The sequence below is a fragment of the Python bivittatus genome, unplaced genomic scaffold (genome assembly GCF_059951505.1).
Source record: "Python bivittatus isolate LINGU-HERP-01145 unplaced genomic scaffold, Pbiv_v1 ctg000850_np1212, whole genome shotgun sequence".
Taxonomy (NCBI): domain Eukaryota; kingdom Metazoa; phylum Chordata; class Lepidosauria; order Squamata; family Pythonidae; genus Python; species Python bivittatus.
Window position 1 is genome coordinate 24,302,048 of NW_028277112.1, and position 23,630 is coordinate 24,325,677.

The 23,630-nt window shown below is 35.2% G+C and overlaps 1 protein-coding gene across 4 annotated transcripts in view; it reads left to right on the plus strand.

The window, feature by feature from the left end:
- The window catches only part of DMXL1 (Dmx like 1), a 122,792-nt gene that overhangs the window by 85,767 nt on the left and 13,395 nt on the right, over positions 1–23,630 (plus strand). For 2 of the 4 annotated variants that reach the window (XM_088130240.1, XM_088130239.1), the window contains 12 exons: positions 1,469–1,602; positions 2,826–2,911; positions 4,090–4,291; positions 9,249–9,366; positions 10,207–10,269; positions 10,818–10,904; positions 13,531–13,652; positions 14,169–14,310; positions 17,371–17,431; positions 17,922–18,049; positions 20,323–20,415; positions 20,908–20,999. In XM_088130240.1, the coding sequence (XP_087986366.1) occupies positions 1,469–1,602; positions 2,826–2,911; positions 4,090–4,291; positions 9,249–9,366; positions 10,207–10,269; positions 10,818–10,904; positions 13,531–13,652; positions 14,169–14,310; positions 17,371–17,431; positions 17,922–18,049; positions 20,323–20,415; positions 20,908–20,999 (1,328 nt within the window). Of the gene's footprint in view, positions 1–1,468; positions 1,603–2,825; positions 2,912–4,089; positions 4,292–9,248; positions 9,367–10,206; positions 10,270–10,817; positions 10,905–13,530; positions 13,653–14,168; positions 14,311–17,048; positions 17,100–17,370; positions 17,432–17,921; positions 18,050–20,322; positions 20,416–20,907; positions 21,000–23,630 lie in introns of those variants that run through there. The other 2 variants (XM_088130238.1, XR_015793851.1) reach the window with 2 other exon arrangements.

Consider the following 23,630-nt stretch of genomic DNA (forward strand, 5'->3'; position numbering starts at 1 on the left):
GCCATCAACCAATTAAATCTTTATTACAGTCATAGACCAGCAATAAGGAGGGTGGGTACAGTCAATTAAAAAGCATAGAAGATACATCATAGTCTAAAGAAATTATAAAAAGCTAGAAGATATAAAAAATATGTATTAAAACAAAGTAAACAAAGTAAAAAACAAGAGTCTGAAGGAATCTAAAAGAAGGGATAGGGGCATTAGATGGGTGTAAGGGAGCTTAAAGGTAAATGTGTGGAAGACTATATTTATAGAGCACTCTAATATGGCAAACTAAATGCCCACTAGTTTATGGCCCAGTTCATCATCTGACCAATTTTGAGCACTGCTGCACAGAACGTGACAACATTGTATGTTGTAGCAGGATTGGTATCTGAAAGCATCAGGGAGGTATAGAATTGTCCTCTTGCACACTGGGTATTTATCCAGTAATGGTGAGATGAGGCTAGTACAAATGTCTCTGTAATATAAGCACTGGAGAACCACGTGCTCTGTGGTTTCTGTACTGTATGTCTACAGTCACAGGACCATTGTCTCTCTGGTTAAGGAATCTTCCTCTGTCAGACTTCAAGGACAGCTGGGGGTTACGTCTTACTTTGAGTGAGGTCCCTTCATGTAGCATATGTATTAAATGAAGTAGACGTTGGTCAATCAAGGAGTTTTTCCACAATTTAGCTTGGGATACAGAATCAAATGCTGCTTTGAAGTCTATGAAAGTGGCACAAAGGGATGCTGTGTTGCGGGAGGAGTATTTTTCAATGAGATGATGGAGTACTAGGCACTGGTCAATGGTGGATCGACCTTCCCTAAGGTCAACTTACACCTCTGCAAGTATGTTTTCTTGTTCCAGCCAGTCCTGGAATTTCCATTGTAGATGTTTTGCATAGAGTTTTGAATAGAATCAGGTTCAGGAAAACCCAATTTTGTAAAAGATGTGGAGAGTTTGAAGCTTAAGGACCAAATAGGGGAAGAAAGTCTAGTAAGAAAATTTCACAAGGCACTAAAAGTGTGGCTTTGCCATTGAGCCTGGGGCCTTGATAGCATGGACGAGCCCATGTCAGGGCTTCTTTGAGTGGTGGTGAATCTTCTCGGCTGCTATTTTTATGTTATTTTTGTTGTTTTTAACTCTGGTTGTTTTATTGTTTTTTATTCTGTTTTAATGGTGATCCCCCCAGAGTCATATATATGTGTGTGGGATGGGCGGCCTGTAAATTTACTAAATAAATAAATAAAACAAGAATACCTTAAGAAATGCAAAAAATGCCAATTCAGTATAAAGGAGAAAGAAAGGCTACTATTTTTCTTACTCTTATAAGTAAAATAGTAACACTTAAGCAGTAAATATAATAAATACATATTTAAATTTAAATACTAGAAATTACTGTTTAAACAAACATTATGATGTGTGTTCAGTGTTTTAGTTTTGACTAATATTTTGCAGTGTTCTTAATCTGTATTCTTCTTTTAGCCGTATCTTGCATCATCCCAAACTAGATTTGAATATGATTCAGAAGAAAGTCAGGAGAGCAGTGATGAAGATGAAGATGGAGCATTCTTATCAGATTCAAAACTTCAGGAACACTCTAACCCAAATTCATTTAGGTATAAATTATTATTGCATTATATCTATAGTTTTTTTCTTTACAAAATTAATGTAGGCAATTTTGCAGGCACTTTTTCATGCATCTTCTCATAGTAGTTCATACTTGTGTGCTGCTAATTTAGAGTTTCTCCTATCTTTTGGTTGGGATAGCAGACTAATAGGAAGAAGTCCCTCAGAAGCTTTTGGTATTTCAGCAATGCATTGTAATCCTGCAAATTTAACACATTACAGAGTTCTGTAAAGAAAACCAGGGTACAATTTTCAGGTTCCAGTTCAGCATGGGTATATATTTTGATGCAAAATAAATTGTATGATCCTTTACCAAAGCTAGGGCTTCTCAAAATTTGCATTGCCATGTGTTCTTAAAATTATAAATATATTAACATGACATTCATCCCCCACTCCATGGATAAAACTAATTATTTTGTTAGGGTTATGATTAGGCAAGAATTAAATATACACTTCCAATAATTACATTTCAGTCTATATATTAAATAAAATTATTGAACCTTGGAGCTTTATAAAATAAAATCTTTTCATTGGAAATAAATTTCAAAACTATCAAATTTAAACCACATTTTTAATGGGAAGGATCAGGTGCCTTAATTTTGCATAATTACTGAAATCTGGATTTTAATTTGCATTTATTTTAGAAATAATGTTTGTTCTTTATAGCAGGAATTGTGGAAAATCCAGATTTTGCTGTCAGTTTTTCAGACAGAGCAGGAGTGAATACTGACAGCAATCCAGCTTGTATATGCAAATTTAAAAAAAAAATCTGTGACCCCTTCCTTCTAAAACTTGCACGCAAACCCTTAAGGGGATAGTGAGTTTGATCATTCCTTTTTTAGAGTAACAGCTAAGAGTATATGATATGAATTAGAAATTAATTGCTCAAATCTTATCTCAAAGGTGGCCTTGCCAAATCACAGTATTTCATCCACAGAGAGTTTGAACATCCATTTTATAGGGCTGGAGTATATGTGGGGGCAGAGGGTTGCAAAAGCACTATTATTAGCATTAAATTTAAAATAAAATGTGAATTATTTGTGTCCTGATTTGCTCCTGTAATTTACTTCCTTGTAGTAGAGAAGCACATTCACAGTAATAAGAGGAAAAGGAAAACAAGTATTAGCTAGATAGTTAAATACACAATATTTTCTGTTTTCAGCAACATGAAAATTGCTGGAAGAACAATAAAATCTTTTTTGTTGTTGTTTAGTTGGTCATTGATGCGCTTGGCTATGGTTCAGCTAGTTCTCCATAACTTGAAAAGTTTCTACCCTTTGGCTGGACATGATCTTACAGGTAATAATATATTTTTGAGCATTTGTGGTCATATTTGTCTGTTTTTATATGTGCATGTCACTCCATTCACTTAAACTAGAGGTATTGTATGTCAGGTATTTTGAGTAAACAGGAAATCTTTTGACAGTTGTGGCCATTTAAATAACCCAGTTTGGATTTGAAATATAGTGCCAAGTTTGTAATGCACTATTTTGAGTTGGGGATCTTTCAGAATGATGACAGCAGAGTTGGAACATTGCCAGTAAAATCCAGAACAGTTGTTTTAAACTTGAATAGAGTGTTTTGAGTTCAAACAAGGTGTTACAGGCTTGAAATGTTTCACATTTGAAATGTTTTGCACACCTCTAGTTAAAATCATAATTAGTTTTATATTGAAAACAAAGTAAGACATTGCCTTTCATATTAGCCAGAAATTAAAGTAATTTTCCTGAAAGTTGTGGCAGTTAAGAAAAACTAAATATAAGGACAGAGAATGAATTTCCTGATCTTTTTCCTCTTCAAAAAGTGTGGACTTAACTAATACACTCATCAGCTGCTAAAATTGTAATGTCATGAACACTTAAAAGGTAACTAATGATATGATGTATAAAGGATGATAGCTTATAAGAATATATTAACTGCAAATGTTTAAGTTCAAATTGGATACTTCTTTATTCTCTAAAATTTTAGCAGACATTGTTTTCAGACACGTCAAGTGCCAGTTCACAAACTATCTCACAATTCATGTGGGGGTGGGATGGGGGAATAAGTATTTTCCCTCTCTCCCAGCAGTGCTGCTGCAGATGCCCGTGCTTCCAGTTCAAGAGCTGCTACCAGTCAGGAAAATTTTCACTTACCCTTCCGTAGCAACATTCTAATGATAGCTGATGCAGATAGCCTTAGCATACTTCTGAGAAACTAAGTCCCATTTTAACTCAGTAGGATGTTTCTGTTTAGTCTGAACAGTTCTTACATTGTTTTCCATTCAACAATGTGTTTGCCAACTTCAGTTTTGATATAACTACTTCTGAAGTTCACAGATACCTTAATGGGAAAACCTGTCTGGCACTTTTTAATGTTACTAACATTGTGACAGCAGCAACAGTTGTGGAAAATACTTTGTATAAAACATTCAGAGAATATAATACACCTTAAAGAAAATACTGTTGTGAATGAAAAAAAAAAAAATCTGTCCTTAGAACTTCCAGTTTGCTCACCGGTGTGCCATGCGGTTCTGAAGGCTCTTCAGCGCTGGGAACAAGTTCTTCTCAGACGACTTGAAATGCATGGAGGCCCCCCAGAAAACTTTATTTCTGTTCATATTTTACAAGATGCCTCCTCTTCAGGGCCTGCACTACTTCGCCACAAAGTTTTGCTGGAGCCAACAAACACTCCTTTCAAGTAAGTTTATACCCTAAACAGATAAAATTCAGTTATATTTTTTGTTCACAAATTCACAGTTTAGCTCTGCAACTGGTATATCATTTAATTTCCCATTACCATGAACAATGCAAATTGTTACGGTTTGGTTAAATAACTTGACAGAAAACAAGTCCTGCAACAAGAACAACCATGGGTAACAGAGGTACAGCTATGAGGGGACAAATTGGCTTTAAGTCTCCATGACAAGACCTCCAAAGGAAAAGAAGGTTAATATGCTTGGGTGTTTCCCACAGCAAGAGATAAAAGTAGATTCATCTAGTCCAGATACTTTGTATTGCCAAATATGTTGTCTCCCAGGATTGGTAGATATGAAGTAGAGCAGAATGATTTCCAAGACTTATCAAGTTCTCTGTTATCCCTTATTGCTTGTTACCAGTACATAAATGATATCAGTAGAGTGGTGACTCCATCATGCTATGCTATGAACTTATAAAAAGGATAGTGAATAACTTTGAAACTAGAGAGTTGGTCTCAGCTATTCTTTCATCCCATGCAAGAAGCATATTGTGCTGGTATTTGGGAATGACGTTGGGAGACAGGAGGAAGACCAGCAGCCTAGGCAGTGGTCTGGTAAGAGGCAGCTCAGTCCACAGGTGGGGGAAAAGCATGAGGAGCATTTTAGAAAGGACCCTCCCTAGTTGTCCAGAGACTGAAAAGAGAGGTGGGGAGAAATACTTTCAGTCTTGCAAGATTCTGTTTAATGTAACCTTACAATAATGATAGTGCTAATGCTCTTGGTTGTTTCTTGTCTGGACTACCTCAAAGAGCTAACACATGTAAAAGGAAAAAAAGGCTTTGCAGGCGAAAAGCTGGCTGTGAAGATGGTATTAATGGGAGATACTTGATTACTAGAAATATGTCTTTCATTGGTGGCCCTTCATAAAAAATAGAATATATTTGAGACAGGTTTAATTATGAGGACATAATTCTGAATCTTGTGAGGAACAGAGATGAAGCCTGAATAAGGATTTTAGACAAGGTTCATGTGCTGAAGGGATCTGGGAAAGCAGCTGGAGTACAGCCTGTTAAACCTCTTCAGGTTGATTATTGGCTATTGGGATATAAAACTCATGGCTTTCAGTGTCTTGGTAGTCATGGGCAGTTTCAACAGTTGAGCTTTTAAAAACTAATGACACCACAAAACTAAGTGGAACAGGGAGTCAAAATTTTGGTCTGCGTGAAGTTGTTGTTGTTATTATTTTGAGTCTCACTTATCAATTCCTATTCCTCTTGTAAGGGGTTTCCAGTCACCGATGAATGTAGATATTGTCTTTTCTCTAATCAAATAAGTCAATTCAGCCATTTCAGCAAGTACTGTCAACTTCACCAATCATTCCTTTGTTGTAGGTATTGCCAAATCTTTTCATCTTTGGGCATACAATAATCTCGCTGCAGTTATCATATATAAAAACAGTGTGCTATGGCTTTTTTCTAACTGTTTATCCATCAGTCCCAGGAGGAAAAGTTCTGCTTTCAGCTGAATATTAATCTTAAAATCCATACTGAAACACTGTATGTATTTGAGCCCAAAATTTTCTAGCTTTTTTAAACATCCACCAAATATGATAAAATGACTCTCCTTTTTCTTCACATTTCCAACATATATTTGAAGTACCTTTATACATTCTTGATCATTTTTCTGGTGTTATATACCAACAGTACATCATTTTATAAAAATTTTCTTTAAGATTATAACATATTGTAAATTTCAATCCTTTCAACCACATATTTTCCCATTGTTCCATCTGTATATTATAACCAAAGTTTTTAGCCCACTTTATCATACATTCTTTGACATGTTCTTCTGTTTCAAATTTCAGTAAAAGTTTATACATTTTAGCAATTACATGATCACCATTTGTACACCATTCTGTTTCAAATTCTGTCTTAAATTGTTCAATATCATGAATTCTCTTATTTACTTTAAATCTTATTGATAAATGTAAGTAAGAAAACCATTGACAACTATTGCCATCAGTTCTCTTGATTTCATTTTATATTCCCCTTGATGAAATTCTAGTATCTCACGATATGATAACCATTTATCTTTGCCTGTTATTTCTCATCTATAAAATGCTTCTTGTGCTGAGAGCCATAAAGGTGTTTTTGGGCACAGCCTAGGTTTGTATCTATTCCATATTCTCAATATAGAACATCTGACATAATGATTTTTGAAATCTGCATTAACTTTATTGTACCACAAGTATCCATGCCACCCAAATCTCAGGTCATGTCCTTCTAACTCCATAGTCTTATTTCTCAGCAACACCCATTCTTTCATCCAAACCAAACAACAAGCTACAAAATACAACGTCAGATCAGGTAGACCCAGTCCTCCTCTTTCTTTTGCATCTTGTAACACCTTATATTTAACTCATAGTTTTCCCCTTGCCATACAAACTTAGATATATCTTTTTGCCATTGTTTAAATGATATATCAGTTGTCAAAACAGGTATTGCCTGAAACAAAAACATCATTCTGGCAAAACATTCATTTTTATCACAGACATTCTCCCCAACAGTGATGATTGTAGTTTCTCCCATATTAACATGTCCTTTTTAATTTCATTCCATGTCTTAACATAATTGTTTTGAAATAACATATAATTCATATGTCATAGTGATACCCAAATATTTTACTTTTTTCTTAATCTTAAAACCAGTTTTCGCCATCAATTCTGTTTGATCCTCTATTTTCATAGTTTTTGTTAACATCTTCATCTTCTGATTATTAATCTTAAAACTTGCTAGCATACCGAATTCTTTTAATTTTCCATTAATATTTCTGTTGCCTTTAATGGATCCTCCAAAACCGGCGTCAAATCATTAACAAATGCCCTTAACTTATAAGTTTCTCTTTTAATCTTTACTCCCTCAGTTCTCTCATCTTGTCTTATAGTACTTGTCTCAGTGCTTCAAGAACTAAAATAAACAGGAGCGGAGACAACAGGGCAGCCTTATCTTGTCCCTTTTTATATCTCACGTTTTTTTTTAGTTCTCCATTAACAATTATTTGTGCTTTCTGTGAGGTGTAAATTGATCTTATCCATTTAATAAAATTATCTCCAAAGTTCATATCTTCCAAAACTTTAAAGAGGAAAGCCCAGTTCAAATTGTCAAAAGCCTTCTCTGTGTCTAAGTAAATCAATGTGGATTGTTTTTCATTGTGTTACTCCAAATATTCCAAAATGTCCAACACATTTCTAATATTAACTGTCTTTTAGGTAAAAACCCACATTGATCTTCAGGGATAAATTCTTGCAAAATTATTTTCAACCTCTCAGCCAAAATCATTGTAAACAACTTATAATCATTATTCAATAATGATATCAGCCGATCGTTCCTTGTTGAAGTCAAATATTGGCTCTTTTTAGATATTAATGGCTGTTTTGGCCTCTTTCCAGCAGTGTGGCATCTTTCCTCTCTGTAAAATAGAATTCATCGTATTTTGTAAAGGTTGTAAGAGTTCATCCTCAAAACATTTGTACTAAGAAGCCAGTAAACCATGTGGTCCAGACCCCTTTCTTATATTAGTCTTCTTTATAGCTTCACAAACTTCTCTTATTGCTATAGGTCCATTCATAATCTGCTTCTGTTTCTCTGTAATCTTTGGTTAATTTTGTTCTTCAAATATTCATCCATTTTCTCCAGGGAAATTTCTTGTCTTTTATATAAATTAGAATAATATTGACAAAATACTTTTTTCATGTTCACATCTGTTATTACAGTATTTCCCTTTTGTAATTTTAATACCACTTTCTTTCTTTTTCTTTTCATAATTTGCATGCCAGCCATTTCCCTGGTTTGTTTGCAAACTCATTTTTTGTTTGTTTGTCTGTTTTGTTCTGCGTAGTTCATTTTTATTTCCATTTCTCTTACTGTTAACATAGACAAGTGTTGCTATAGAAGCTTAATTTGTTGGCTAATAACTATCGTCTCTGGAAGCTTTTTTAATTCTTGGAAGCTTCTTTCATGCTTGTGAACCCTTTTGAACTGTGTATGGCTAAACAGATCACATTTTAGGTTACATTTATGCAGAAATATGTAAAGATGTATACAATATCAGCAGCCATGTGAAAGAGGTTGAGTTGAGGGTGAAAGGGATTAGTTCAGAGTCCCCCAGTGAGCTTCCATTTTAAGGATTAAATTAAATGTGAGCTTTGTTGTCCTAGCCCAATCCTTAACCACACTATTACTCTAAACTATTCTAATTTGCAACATGAGCCGTGCTTTCAACTTCAATCATTAATCAATAGGTATAAGCAAAGAGCAGCTGCTGGGAAAACAGGATTTTGCTTATTTCTTCCTGCGTGTTCTGTTACCATTTTCTTGTAAGACAGCTCAATAATTACATATTAATGGAGGTTGTTCAGCAGACATGAAGTTGTCTGTTATGTATGTTGGCCTGTAAAATATCTCAGTGGCTTCCTACATTCTCACCACCATCCCATCTTCCATGTCATAAAAAAATCACAACACATATGCAAACATTTTTGCGGTTGCTCAGTAAAATCACTTTTTGTGATCAGCGGACATGTGCTCTACTTATTACAACTATTGAAATTATTAGTTAAGAGAAATAAAATAGATGATGTACTGGATGAGATCAGATATATTCAGTTTTACTTGCACTTGTGCCATTTCCTTTCTTTGACTAAGGAATATTTGCAACAGGTATCTGCAACCTAATTGTCATCACTCTGTATAATGCTGAAAATTTGATTGAAGAAGTATGTGAATAGCAGAGTACCTGTTAGAATGCAGCAGTTATTGCTTCTTGTTAAAATTTCTGGATTTACAGTTTTCTGCTTTCATGTGTCTACACACACACACACACACACACACACTAATGTATATATAATTTATCAACTGTATTTTTTTGAAATTATGTGTTAAAAATCTTTCTCATTTTTAGATCCAAAAGTTATTATGCATTATCCGTAAAAAGGCTTTGGCAGTACCTCATTAAACAAGAAGTGGTCCAAGAAACCTTCATCAGAAACATATTTGCAAAGAGAAAGTGTTTAAGTGAGGTTTGTGTTGTATGTTTATGTAGAAATTAAAATTCATTAATTACAATTTAATTCAATGTTTCTCAAACATTTTGAATTCAAAGTTTTCACTACTGTTCTGTATAAATGAATTCCTATTTCTCCAAGGAATCTGGCAACTGAAAAGGCAAAGATATTGCACATAACTACATACATCCCCCTGCTGTTTGTTGCATAATTGGATTGTAGTACTGGCTATTAAGATGATGAAATATTCATCATTTTATCTATCTGTATAATGTTGTACAAAATAATATATGGTTGACTACTTTGTCTGCTGCTCTCATGCATTATGATCTTTGTTTACTCGAGAAAACAAATTCACCTTCAGAAGACACCACTAATACTTACTCAGCTATGCCCCTTAGCCTTTTTTCACAACTGCTGAACATACCAAGCTGTAAATAATTCTTGACTCTTTGGATGTCATATCTGAGCTTTTGCCTCTTTAATTCAGTGTTCAGCACAGATCTGCAAATTATTTTGTCTGTTTACCTTTCATTTGTTAATAATTCAAAAGTACTCTGTCTCTGTTTTTGGGGAGAAGGGGGACAGAACTCTTATTTTCTTTTAATACTTTTGAACAATAATACATATAAAATTCAAGCTGGATTAGGCCTGCATATCCTCTGAAAAAGCTAGTACTTACATTCACCTACATGTAAAGCAAGTTATTTATTTTCAAAAGGGGGGAAATTATGCTGACTCCTGGTAATTTGTTTGAAAAATGTGTGCTAATATGTATGCTTCCCTTGCATGTTGTTCTATATTACTAAGATCTTATTTTTTTACCTAGATCTTTCTGTTTTCTTTTGTATCTAGTTATTAGAAGACCAAGTGGAACATATCAAAAGTATTTCAGTAGAAGAACCAGGAATTAATAAGGTATATATCATAACAACAGGAAAAAGTATGTAAATTCTCCTAAGAGGTTTTCTAGGAAGTCTTTTAGCACCTGATATGAATTTGCTAAAATCTACAATCAACTGGTCTTTTATCTAAGCAGTATACCAGTGTATAGAATTATACAATATTGTACTCAATAATATTCTGGTTTGAAGTTGCTGAGTTTTTATAAATGACGTAATAAATTTTGAATAATTTTCACCTTCCAAGAAATTAAATGGTCAATACTGAGTAATAATTATTTCTTAGCCTCAGCTTATCTTTCTGGGAATTTTCACTACCATTTTCTAGTTTTTTAGATCAATGAACTGAATTTAATCTGAATGAATGATTATGTAGAGTTAAGATCCCCATCAGAAAGTTTTTTTACTAGACTATCTTGAATTCATAATTCATATACTTTTAATTAGGCTAGATATATTCCTGATTAATATTTATCATTTATTTTTCAGCATGACTTAAAAGATGAAATCATTATTATTGTTAAAGTATTATATGTTACTCTTCCACTTTTCTTTTTAATACAGATAGAGAATGATGCACGATACCCTGGAAGTAAAGCAAGAATTATCCATAAAGATTCTGACATTATTACTGCCTTTGCTGTCAATAAGGTATACACAAATGGAGAACTTAGGGGGATATTCCTGGAATATTTTGAAATGTAACTTACACCCATATGAAGGAAATGCTATTGTACTTCCAATTAAAGGACCTACACTATATTACTACTTTTCAATACAGGTTTTTGGTTTTACAGCGCAAAGGGCACTGGTGTCTTCCTTGAAGTATATGAATTTAAAGAGCACCAGCACAAAGAGATTATTATAGTTGAACTGTATGGGAAGTTTTAAGTGGGAAGCAATTTATATTAAAAAAAAAAATCAAATATATAACTTATCAGTGCTAACTTAAAAAACTGAGGAAGTGGCAATTTCACTCAGGCCTTCTATGCGAATTTTCAAAAACATTTGGTTACTTTCTTTTGTTAAAAAAAAAAGGTTGCTGGACTAGAGGGATTTATCTAGATACCTTCTGTCAAGACGTGGAATAGAATTTGCATTAGTTTCTCTGTTACATGAACTTTGTTGAGACCTAGATGCAGGGAATATGCCTCCCTTGGTCCTATTGGAGGCCTCAAAAGCATTCGCTACCATCAAGCATGGTATCCTTCTGGGCTGCCTGCAAAGATTGGAAGTCAACCACCATGTTACAATGATTCCACCCCTACCTGAGAAGAGGTTCTTATTGGTAATCCCAGGAGGAAGTGTTCAAGTCTTTTGTTACTCCAATATGAGTCAGGGTTTGGTACTCTCCTCTATGCTATTTAGCATGCGTGTGTGTGTGTGTGTGTGTGTGTGTGTGTGTGTATAAATAAAAAAATATTCTGGGAGAGTCATTCATCAATGTGAGACAAGGTATTATCAATACACTGATGATAGCCAGTTATGTATTATATATATATAATATATATATGTTATACGCCCAGAAATGGTCGGCACTCCAGCAGTTTGGGTCCAACTCTGCGTGACGGGGTGAGCACCCGTCATTTGTCCCTAGCTTCTGCCCACTTAGCAGTTCAAAAGCATACCATCTACGAGTAGATAAATAGGTACTCCCATTTCTGTGGGAGGAACTGGCGGCACTTTGCACAGGGACCAGTGCTGGACCCGATCGGCAGAAAAAACACCGACACTGGATGCAACTGACGTACTGGATGGAAAAGATCATCGTGGAAGAAAGCCTGGATGAGATGACTCCCTTGCAACCGCTGCTGGCCACAATAGAGTAGGGCTGCACTAATTGTAATTAGAATAGGCTTGTAATTTGTAATTGTTAAGTTGTATATAAGCTGTACTATGTGAGCTGCCCAGAGTCCCCCATTAAGGGGAGATGGGCAGAGATAAATTTGATATAATAATAATAATAATAATAATAATAATACCACCACCACCACCACCACCACCCCAGGCTGAACTGGAGATGCCATGGAAATCTTGGAGGTTCTTAGGGACTGTCTCATTAAATTAAATCCTATCACGATGGAGTTACTGTATGTCAGTAAACATCTGGGAAATCTGGTAACATCAATCCTGCTAGTTACTTTGGATGTGGGTCATGTTCCCCCTGAAGGAGTTGGTTCATGATTTGGGGTCTTGTGGAATCTTGGCCCCCACTTAAGCAGCTAATGGAAGCCATGCCCAGTAGCAGCTGGTATGCCAATTACAACCATACTTAGATCCCCTGGCAACAGTAACTCATATCCTGATCACCGTCCAGGTGTAATACTGCAATGTACTTTACATAGGGTTGCTATCTTGGAGACAGTTCAGAAGCCTCAGCTACTCAGCCTTGTTTTAGTTTCAGATTACTACATATATCAAATATTAAGGATCTCAGTGTGACGTTGAACTATGTTCCTAAAATATGGAATTTGTCCTTTTATCAAGAACTTTGGCTCTAGTGACCCTGGGACACGGTAGAGAGGATAATTTTATGTCACTGGAAAGAAACTTACTCTTCTGATTTTAAGGAATGAATCCAGGATATAGAGTTAGTTACACATTTTTGAAAAGTCCTTGTATTCTAAAAATAGCAATATGATGCTATATGGTCTATATTCAATGATAAGCTTAAGGGCTGGGTCAATGTCACATTGTTATTTACAATTATATGGATTTTTGTTTCTGTTTTTTTCTTAATTTCACTATTTTAAAATTTGAAAAAACTGCTGGTGGGACAATCCCACCATTGCAGAATAACATCAATTTTAAGGTTGTTAGACTGGTTGCTGATAGCCTTGTGTGTCTCTTCAAATTGCTGGTCATTACTTAAAAGCCCTATATAATATGGCAGTAGGCTATAACAGGAATTGTCTTACTGAAATTTAGTCTGCCAGTCTTGCCTAAAAACATCCAGAGGGGCCTGCTGAGAGCACCCCCTAGGTAACAGGCCTTTTCAGCAGTAGTCCCCACATTTGGGAAATTGCCTTCTCCACAAGAATATTTGGCCCCATCCCTCTTTACATTTCACAAGGCTGTTAAAAGTATTATTCTAATGTGCCTTTGGTCTAAGTTGACAGTTTAACTATTGTAATTTGTATTATTATTGTGCTTTGGTTGTACTTTATTTGATTGTTGGTTTTATTCTTCCCTTGTTCATTTCCCAGAGTCTGGGTATATGAATTGGGGCCATATACAGATGTTGTGAAAGAAATAAATATGTATTTATGTATTTTAGGCCAACAGGAATTGTATTGCAATAGCTTCAAGCCATGAAATTCAAGAACTAGATGTTTCTGGAATTTTAGCAACTCAGATCTACACTTGGGTTGATGATGACGTTGAAATGGAAGCTAAAGGGTATTTCCTTTTATTTGTATTTTTTGACTGTATCCTTAATATTGACTTGAGGATTTTACTGATATCCTATTAAAATACTGACTTATGAATATTATGATCTACCTTCTGTCTTTTTCTGAAAACTTTTAAGTCTCATGTCCATTTCCCTAGTACACTTCAGCTCCTACATCGTACTCATTTTCTTGTTAACACTAACTTCCTGATAATTAGATCTGACTTGCTGTGTTATTAAGAGCACTTCTTTTGACAGACAGCATTTCTCTTCTCTATCAGCCACTAACTGGCTCTGTCTTGATCCATTCACTGATTGGCTATGTAGTTATTACAGCCCATAAAATCTTAATTCTAAAGTGCAAATGTATCACAAATCAGATTAATTACTGTCAGTAGTTCATGGGATATCAAATGAGAATTCATAGATATAGGTACCTAAGCAGCCACATGCTTTCAATTATAATATGACATTTGTAGCTAGTAACACATGGCCAATATTCATTTGAGCATTTTGTTTTATAGAGCTGATGACTTCTTAGTTATACATGCTCATGATGACTTGGGAAACATTCAAGGAACTACTCCTTATACGCACAGCACTCTTGGAACACCAATCAATATGCCATGGCTTGGTGGCTTCCAGACTGGCAGGGGTGCTGCTATGGTGAGCCACTTGTTAAAGAATAATAGTAATCTTAGCATTTATATATTAATGTTGTTTTTATTTTATTTATAAGATATGCTTCTAAATAATTCATTAAGATTTAACAAATACCTTGGATATTAATATTAATTTAAATCAAATTGAACATGGTTTATTTCAACAATTTTGAATGTGAGGTTATATATTTAAACTTTCTTCTTTTCAGAATGACTACTATGTATTTCCTACAAACTGTAGTCTAGATAGGCAAGTGAAATCTAGAGGAGGGTTTTCCTCATCTGTTATCAAGTATCTTCTTCTCAGACAACATACAGACTAAGTGAAGAAAGGAAACAAAGCCAAAGAATTCCTCATGCTGTTGAGAATTAAATTGGCTAGGCAGATCCTAATGGCTTCCTTACTTCCCTCCCATCAAACTTGGCCAGTCAGTTCTAATTTTACAATAATTTCTTTTTTGTTGTCCATGAAACTTGTTTGTTTATATCCAATTCTGTTTGAAGAATTATACACTTTTGTGAATTTCATCAGCTAGTTCTCACTAGTGATAAGATGTAACATTATACTTCTTGAAGCTTCTTTACTTGATTAATATGAGCTTACTTCATGTCCTAAAACTGGTTTCATAAACCATACTGAAATATTCTAAAATGTTGTGTCAGAAAATCTACTTTTGAATATATTAATAGGTGGTAGGGTGAATGAGAAAATTAGACTGACTTTTCTTGATAGTTGATTTATAAGAAACTCATCTGGAGTTGGCCCTTTCTTTGCTTTCTTTAGATGTGCCCTTATACTATTTTTCAGACAGTCTTTTGGTTTGGGTGAGGCTTAGTTAATTTCTTTAGGTTACACTTGTTTTGTGAATGCTTGAAGCTTTAATAGTTATCTTCTGGAATTTTTGAAGTGGCTTAGGCTGATTTTATACTGTTATTTCATAATGTGATATTGTTTCAGAGACTTCTGAGGCATTTTCAGACAATGTATTAATTTATGAAATGCAGTATAGAAATCTTTTAAATTAAAACATTAACCCCTCATATTTTTATTGTTTACATTTTTTGTCAGGTAGCAATGACAAAATATTTTCCTCAGCCTAAACTACAATATAGTGCAGGATTTTTGGTAGAAACAATGACGTTTGTAACAACAAATCACAATTTTTATTGGTCCCCTTCTACCAAGTTTCTGCCAATCATATTTTTAGTTTGCTCTGCTTTTCACAGCTTAATCAACCCAGTTTATATTCAAAGCTAGTATCTTTCATTGCCTAACAGATTTTCCATAACACAGTTTTCTTCTTATTCTTTCAATAAGATAATATAATCAGCATGTACATACTGCTATTAGAGTGTTCAGAGTACATCACAATTATACTATAATCCTTACTGTAACTTGGTATAATAAATAGATGTTATACTCATTTTGGAGGCAGATGGAAGAGATCTGACAAAATCGTACCAGAAAACAGCCAGTGTGTTCTTTGTTTGACTCTTCTTGCTTTTCATTCAGATTCCCAATATTTCCTCAGTCAAGTGACTCTGCCAGTAACACTTTAAACTTCTCACCCTCCTGAGCTCTATTTTGTTAGAATCTATATTGTATGTTCCTTCTCTCACTAGAACTCATGTGAATTTCTCATTCAGAACTAATGCTCCTATCACTTTCTCACATGAGTATTCCTGAAAACCTTTGCTTGTTTTCACTATCCAGCACTTAAAATCTGAGGCATGTGAGCTTAATCACTAAAACGTAGCTTCAGCGTCATCTTAGTCTGCTATAGTCTTGTTACGTCAAAGATATGCAACAGTGTGTAAAAAAATATTTTGGATTTCAGCTCCCATCAGCTCTAACTAGCATGGCCAATACTGTAGTAAGAGAGTATGGGAGTTCAAAACATCTGGAAGGCCAAGGGGAAGCCAGTCAGTATGTCAACTAAGGCTGTGAGTCAGCCACGTAGTGGTTACCATGTGTCATAGTTTGCAAACAAATATGGAGATGGAAAGGCTGCACAACTGGATTCTCACTCCAGTATAAGTATTCTGTGATATCATTCAAAAAGGTTTTATATATACTACTGATTTCACCTTATAGTAATGAGGACACATTGATTGATTGCATTTACATCCTGTCTTTTCTCTGAGAAATGGAAGTTATGTAGGAGTTATCTCTAATTCTGCTACCACACCAATATCCTTAATAATGATTTATTAATAAATAATTTTACCTACATTTTCTGCAAAATTTAAAGTAAATACATTTTCTCCATTTATATGATAGAATTTCATCCACACGTATATTTTCTCAATTTTTGAATCAATAAAAACAGCCAGACATAATTAAATTATTGAAATATATTTAAAAATTTATTTCACTTTTATAAGTTAAACCTTACTTTGTACAGATGAGCTGCTATTTATTTATTTCTATTTATAACCTTCATACATCATTTTAGATAAAAAATACTCTTACAGTACAAAGACTGATTTAAAAAATCAGATTATGAAATAAGTTATGGCTATATTTAATACCTTAGTGTTTGCTGCAATTTGTGCTTTGTCTCCTAGGATTCATTACATAAACCATTTTCCAGTTAATGTATTTCACACCTAAATCTTATGTAGATGATTAAATGCAAAACATAATTTCTTCACTCCTGCTTACTTTTTGTAAAAGTTTGTTTACCTCTCTCTTACATGCCTCTACTTCTGCCTTTGTCTTACTTACCTTACAATATACAGGAATATTCCAATAAATTTAATGGAATCAGAAAGGAATTGGCAAGAAAAGAGGTAAGATTGAAGTCTAGCGTGTGTCTTTTACAAACCTTAGATTTATGGACCAAAAGCTTCCAAGAACCTGGATTTAGATTCTGTTGATATGAACTTTGGATAAACACCGAAGGAAGGGTTTCGTTTTCACTGATTGTCATCCCTATCTCAAACCCCAAGTCACGAAGGGAAGCAAACATAGTAGTGTCTGTATTTTATATTACTGATGATTTTAACTGAACAGATTTCTGAATAATTTAAACTGTATTCTTTAATTTTGGACATTTAATAGATGATCAAGAAGAATCTCAATAATGTCAGAAGAATGGCTTCTCACCCAACACTACCATATTGTAAGTTTTGTATTTCTAACTCATAACATTATTGTAGTTTATAAGAAAATAAAATGTTAGATGAAATTATAGCAAAAAGGCCTGATTCAGAAAATTCAGAGCATCTTTCAAATGATAGATAACTGAAGCTAGTTATTTGCAGTTATTCTTTTTGCAATAGTATTTGATTTTGTAATAGTATTTGATTTGGTTGGGCTTGAATGAGTTAAGAACTTTCAGTATTATGCTAAGTTCCTTAATGTAATACAGATCAAAGAATGCCCTCAATAGCAAAGAGCCAGCAGTTATTATTTATAAAAATATATGCAAAGAAGCAATAATTGAAGAATTTGTTACTTAAATAACTTAGGAGTATACTTCTAGATTATTTATAATTGCTAGTCTGAGTTGAAAATAATTGTTCCAATTCTTTTCTGAATTTGCTGTACATTCATTTTTTAAATTTATTTATTTTTTCTTAAGTCTTGAAGTTCTATATTTTTTATTGCAGATTTGACAGGTGCTCAGGATGGCAGTGTGAGAATGTTTGAATGGGGCCATTCTCAACAACTTGCATGTTTCCGATCTGGTGGCAACCCCAGGATTACACGGATGAGATTTAATTATCAAGGCAATAAGGTACTATCCTTTTATCTTTATAGGATGAAAAAAATCTATTTAAATAACACTTAATATTTATAAATTTGTATTTTTGTTCCTTTACAAAATTTATATTGTTCTTTATCTTTAAAAATAATCCCAATATTAAAAATACTACAAATGAATATTTAAATTTATTATGTTTTTGAAAACTTATTAAATTAGACATTAGCTATTGCCTCACAGTAATCCAATAGCTAGTATCTCAGTTTTTACTCAATATATGAGATCCCCTAAATTCACAAACACCTTGTGTGTCTAGCAAAGTGGACTGAACTGAAGTTTCTGCCACTACTCGCGTAGCACGGCACTTCCTTTAGTTTGTTTAATCACTGATTGTAAGAATAATGGTGCATGACTTGAGAAATATGGTTCCACTTCCATTTTGAAGCAACCTAGCCCAGCAGATTAGGCTACTAAGAAACTTTTCTTCTAGGTTTAGGCTTTAACTTGTCAGTAGATGCAAACATCTTTCATATTACTACACCCTTTGTTTAGAAGGTACTAACTAGCATTAGAAAGGCTATCCCATAGCTCAAACAGGACTTGAGATGTATCACTAGTAGAGTGGTTTTTAGATTGGACTTTGTAAGGAGGGAACTCAGAATTGAAAAATATGTTAAAATGCCTCAAACAACAACATTACTGATTACTGTACAGCTTTTTTTAAATTATTTTTTTAAAAATTGTATATTCCCCTTCAAAACCTAAACACATATAGCCATATCTAATTATTTGAGATAAACCATGGACATAAAACTCTTACAAATGCAAAGGCTTCCCTATTGACTTTAATATACATTGGAAAAATTTGCAATCCAATGTTGGGTAAATTTGAGAGTCTGAATGAAGATTACTAGAGCAGCAAGGAAAAATAAATGCAAGAAACTTTATTGTTTCTATAGGTAGATTGTGTGCTTTAACCACAAAATTTGCTGAAATTCCTTGGTTCTAGCTTCCTAACTTTCTTCAGTAAATATTACTCATTGTCCTAGCATCTGAAAATGAGCTTGAACACTGTCCTCAGAGATTAGAATATAATTTTATCTAATCAGCTCTTCAAAATAATGTATAAACTTCAAACATTCAGAACTTAATTTACAGATAGTATTATATGCTTATGCTATTAACACATTGTTACTTGTTATACAGCTGGAGGAATTATAAAATAAGAGACTTATCTCATGGCCATGTTTTGTTTTTGAGTAACAAGGATTATCCACCTGTAAAGCTATGGTACCATTTGTATAAACTCCACAATTATTCCAAAACACAAGATATAATTTGCAATATGATAGTGTTTTTAATCTTTAAACACACACACACACACATGTATGTATGTATGTATGTATGTATGTATGTAAGATTTCAGGTACCATTTCTGGAGATGATGGATGACTATGGCTTGCAAGTATATTACTGCTGATTCTTGCTTCATTCTTATCAGTAGATCCAGTGATAGCTACAGTGTCAATGTTTACAGCTCTGTCAATCACTTATTGAAGTTTCTTTTGTAAAGGATTAAAAAAGGAGAAAAAGGGGGGGGCTGTATTTTAGATTTTTAAAAATTCTAAGAGAGGAGAAAAACATCTCCTATACAAAAATGTCTTCCGATTCATTGTAGAGGTTCTTTTCTCTGTCCACTAGCAAATGGAATTTCATTAGCAAAAGTATACAATGAGTCTTTCTGGTTGTGAAATTATGGCTTGGTGAAATCTATTACATCTCCTTTCTTCCCATACTTTAGTAGATTCCAATTTCTTGTGTACAGACCAACATTTTGTATTTTAAACCAGTTGGATCCTATTGTTTTATTCTGCAACAATATAATGTTGCAAAAATACAATATTTATAATATGGAAGTGAATGAGGAGGCTGTTGCTCATGTGAATTCTATTTGCATTCAGTCTTCCGGGTATGCTAGGAATTGCTAATGACTTACTACACATACATATGCACACACATCTGGAATAGTGCTCTTTCCATTGGTTATATAGTATTATTATTATGTATTTGGTTTTTATTGTATTTTAATTAATATTTATTTGTTGTATTTATTGTAAACTGCTCAGAGTCACTTCCTTGTGAGATGGGTGGTGACCAAATTTGAAATATAGATATAGATATATAGATATATGGTTTTAATGTCTAGGCAAATGTTTGGAAGCATGCATTGGATAAAGATTAACTATAAAGGAATCAAATAGTATAAGTCCTAATATAATGTAAAAATATGTATCTACTTTCTTTAGTTTGGGATTGTTGATGGTGATGGATACATAAGTTTGTATCAAACAAACTGTAAGGGTTGCCTACATAATGAAAGCACACCCAAACCATACCTGGTAAGTCCAAATATTTTCTAGCTTTTTTTTATTTACCTTTTTGTTTTTTTATATAACCATGACAATTAACTCCTTGTTTTAATTTGATACATAGCTGTCTTATTTTCATATAGTTTCTTCTATACAATGGACAAATATTCTAGGCTGAAAATTGCATGGATTCCAAGTCCATTATATTTTTTATTTGAGGTAGGAAAAACAGAATTTTCAAGCAAAAATAGAAGTTTCACATTTCAAACATTTTTCCTCCTAGATTTAATACTTTTGAAGAATCATTTGAAATCTGTAAACTAACTGTGATTTAAGGCTGTAATATTTTATGCAGTCCAGGAAGTCATTGTGGGAAAAACCTGTTAGGTATCCTGCAGCAAGCTTGAACCTGTAATTAATAAATAATATTCTTTTCTAGATAAATAAGAAGCTCTAATGTTATTGACAAATTAATCATATTTTTGTTGCTTTACTGTGCTTACTGTTCTTTGTTATTTCCAGACATGGCAATGCCACAACAAAACAGCTAGTGATTTTGTTTTCATCAGTTCTTCATCTTTGATAGCTACTGCCGGGCTATCTACAGACAACAGGTATTAAAATTTGTTCAAGATCTTAGCAATAAACATTGTATAAATAAAAAGTTAGTGATTACTAGTAGTGACTTTGTACAAAGGAAAATTCTTCCCAATGTTCATTTCCTCTTTATACTGTAAAGTATGTGCCCTGGAGAATCCTTTAAGAACAGCTTTTTAGGTTGAGCAGGGAGCAAGTGTCCCATGGCATGAAAGGAGAAATTATACCTATTAAATGCAAAATTTCTATTGGATACAGTCCTTTCTATGTACGTAGATAATAATCATAATTACTGTGAGGATTGTTTAGGCTATCTGATGGATGAAATACCTCAGTTTTGCTCCAACCTGGACTCTGACTGGGCAGAGCAGGCTGAGGTGCCTGGGGCATGATCTGGGGATATGATCTGTGATGAGTTTGAGCCAGTGATGCCTGAGGAAGTGGACAGGGTTCTCTGTGCTGTCAGCTTGGCCACCTGTTTACTGGATCTGGGACCCTCCTGGATTGTAAAAGAGACCAAGGAGTTTCTCCATGGTTAGGTCCATGCTATGGTGTTGGCCTCTCTGAGGGACAGGTACCTCCTGCCTTGAAAGAAGCAGTGGTGTACTTCCTCCTCAAGAGGCTATCCTTGGACCCAACAGTTTTTGACAACTACCAACGAGTCTCCAACCTTCCCTTTTGGGGAAGTTTGTTGAGAAAGTGGTTGGTCTGCAGCTGATGAGAACCTTGGACCCATTTCAGTCAGGTTTCAGGCCAGGATTTAGTACTGGGACAACCTTGGTCACACTTGTCGATGACCTGTGGTGGAGCTAGGATGGCAGTGGTGCATACATTCTTGTGCTCTTTGATCTGTCTGGTTTTCGATACCGTCCACTATGGTATCTTTCCAAGCCAGCTTCAAGGATTGGGGATTGGGGGCACCATTTTACGTTTCTCTTCCTTTCTCTGGGGCTGATTCCAGTCAGTGCTGGTTGGGGGAGAGATTACTCCCTAGGCCCCTCCTTTGGGGGTGCAGAAGGGTTCTACTCTTTCTTTTCAACACCAACATGAAACCACTGGGTGAGGTCATCTGCTGGTTTGGGTTCGGTATCATCAGTATGCTGATGATACCCAATAATATCTTTCAACCCTGGGCCAGCCAAGTGAGGCTATTGAGTTTCTATCCCAGTGCCTGGAGGCTGTGTGGGTTTGGATGGGAAAGAACCGTCTCCATCTCAGTCCTGCCAAAATCAAATGGCTGTGGATGTTTGACCTGATCTTTGACCTTGGGTGGGGCACCTCCTGCTTGCAGACCAGGTGTCAGCTGTGGCTAGGAAGGCCTTTGTACAACTCAGTCTGGTGCACTTATTGTGCCCGTTCCTAGACTGGGGGGCCCTTCAGACAGTAACTTATGCCCTAGTCACCTTGCAGCTAGCCTTCTGCAATGCTCTCTACATGGGGCTGCCCTTGAAGAACACCCAGAAGCTTCAGCTGGTCCAGAATATAGCAGTGTGAACAGTAATGGGCATGCTTCAGTATGCCCATGTAACACCTCTGTTTTGCAAGCTGCCATGGTTGCTGGTTTGCTTCTGGGTGTGATTGAAGTGCTAGTTGTTCCCTATAAAGCCCTGTAGGGCATAGGACCTGGTTACTTGAGGGATGGCCTGTCTCTCATAATATCTGCCCAGCCAATTCAATCCTGCAGGGTTGGCACACTCCAGGTTCCTTCAATTAAATGGTGTCATCTCTCAGACCCCAGAAATATACCTTCTCTGTAGCAACACCTGCCCTCTGGAACAAGGTTACCCATGAGATCTGGATGGTCCCCACTCTGATGTTGTTTAGAAGAGTCATGAAGACCTGGCTCTTCACCCAGGCCTTCAGTGAGGGAGAGTGAGACCCTTCATTTCATTGCACTTGCCATCTTTTATCTTTACTTTTTATGTTTTATTGATTTTATTATAATTTCTTTGATTGTTGTCAGCCACTCAGAGCTATTGAGAGTCAGGTGGCATACAAATAACAACAACAACAACCACCCAGTGAGGCATTACCTTGACATGGTTGTGGGGCTTGAGTGTTCCAAGGAGGAGAGCTATGCCAGAGGTTCAACCAGACAAAGAGTGTCTCTCCCATAAACAATACAGTGTGACGTAATTTACAGAAACCTATACCAGATCGGAGAGACATCACCTTGCCGACAAAGATCCGCATAGTCAAAGCTATGGTTTTTCCAATAATAATGTATGGCTGTGAGAGCTGGACCATAAAGAAGGCTGAGCACTGAAGAATTGATGCCTTTGAACTGTGGTGCTGGAGAAGACTCTTAAGAGTCCCCTAGACTGCTAGGAGGTCAAACCAGTCAATCTTAAAGGAAATCAACCCTGATTGCTCATTGGAAGGATTGATACTGAAGCTCAAGCTCAAATACTTTGGTCACCTAATGCGAAGAGAGGACTCTTTGGAAAAGACCCTGATGCTGGGAAAGATTGAAGGCAAAAGGAGAAGAGGACGGCAGAGGATGAGATGGTTAGATAGCATCACTGAAGCAATGAGCATGAAACTGAGCAAATTCAGGGAGGCAGTGAAGGACAGGAAGGCCTGGCGCAATATGGTTCATGGGGTCACAAAGGGTCGGACACGACTTAACGACTGAACAACAACAACAA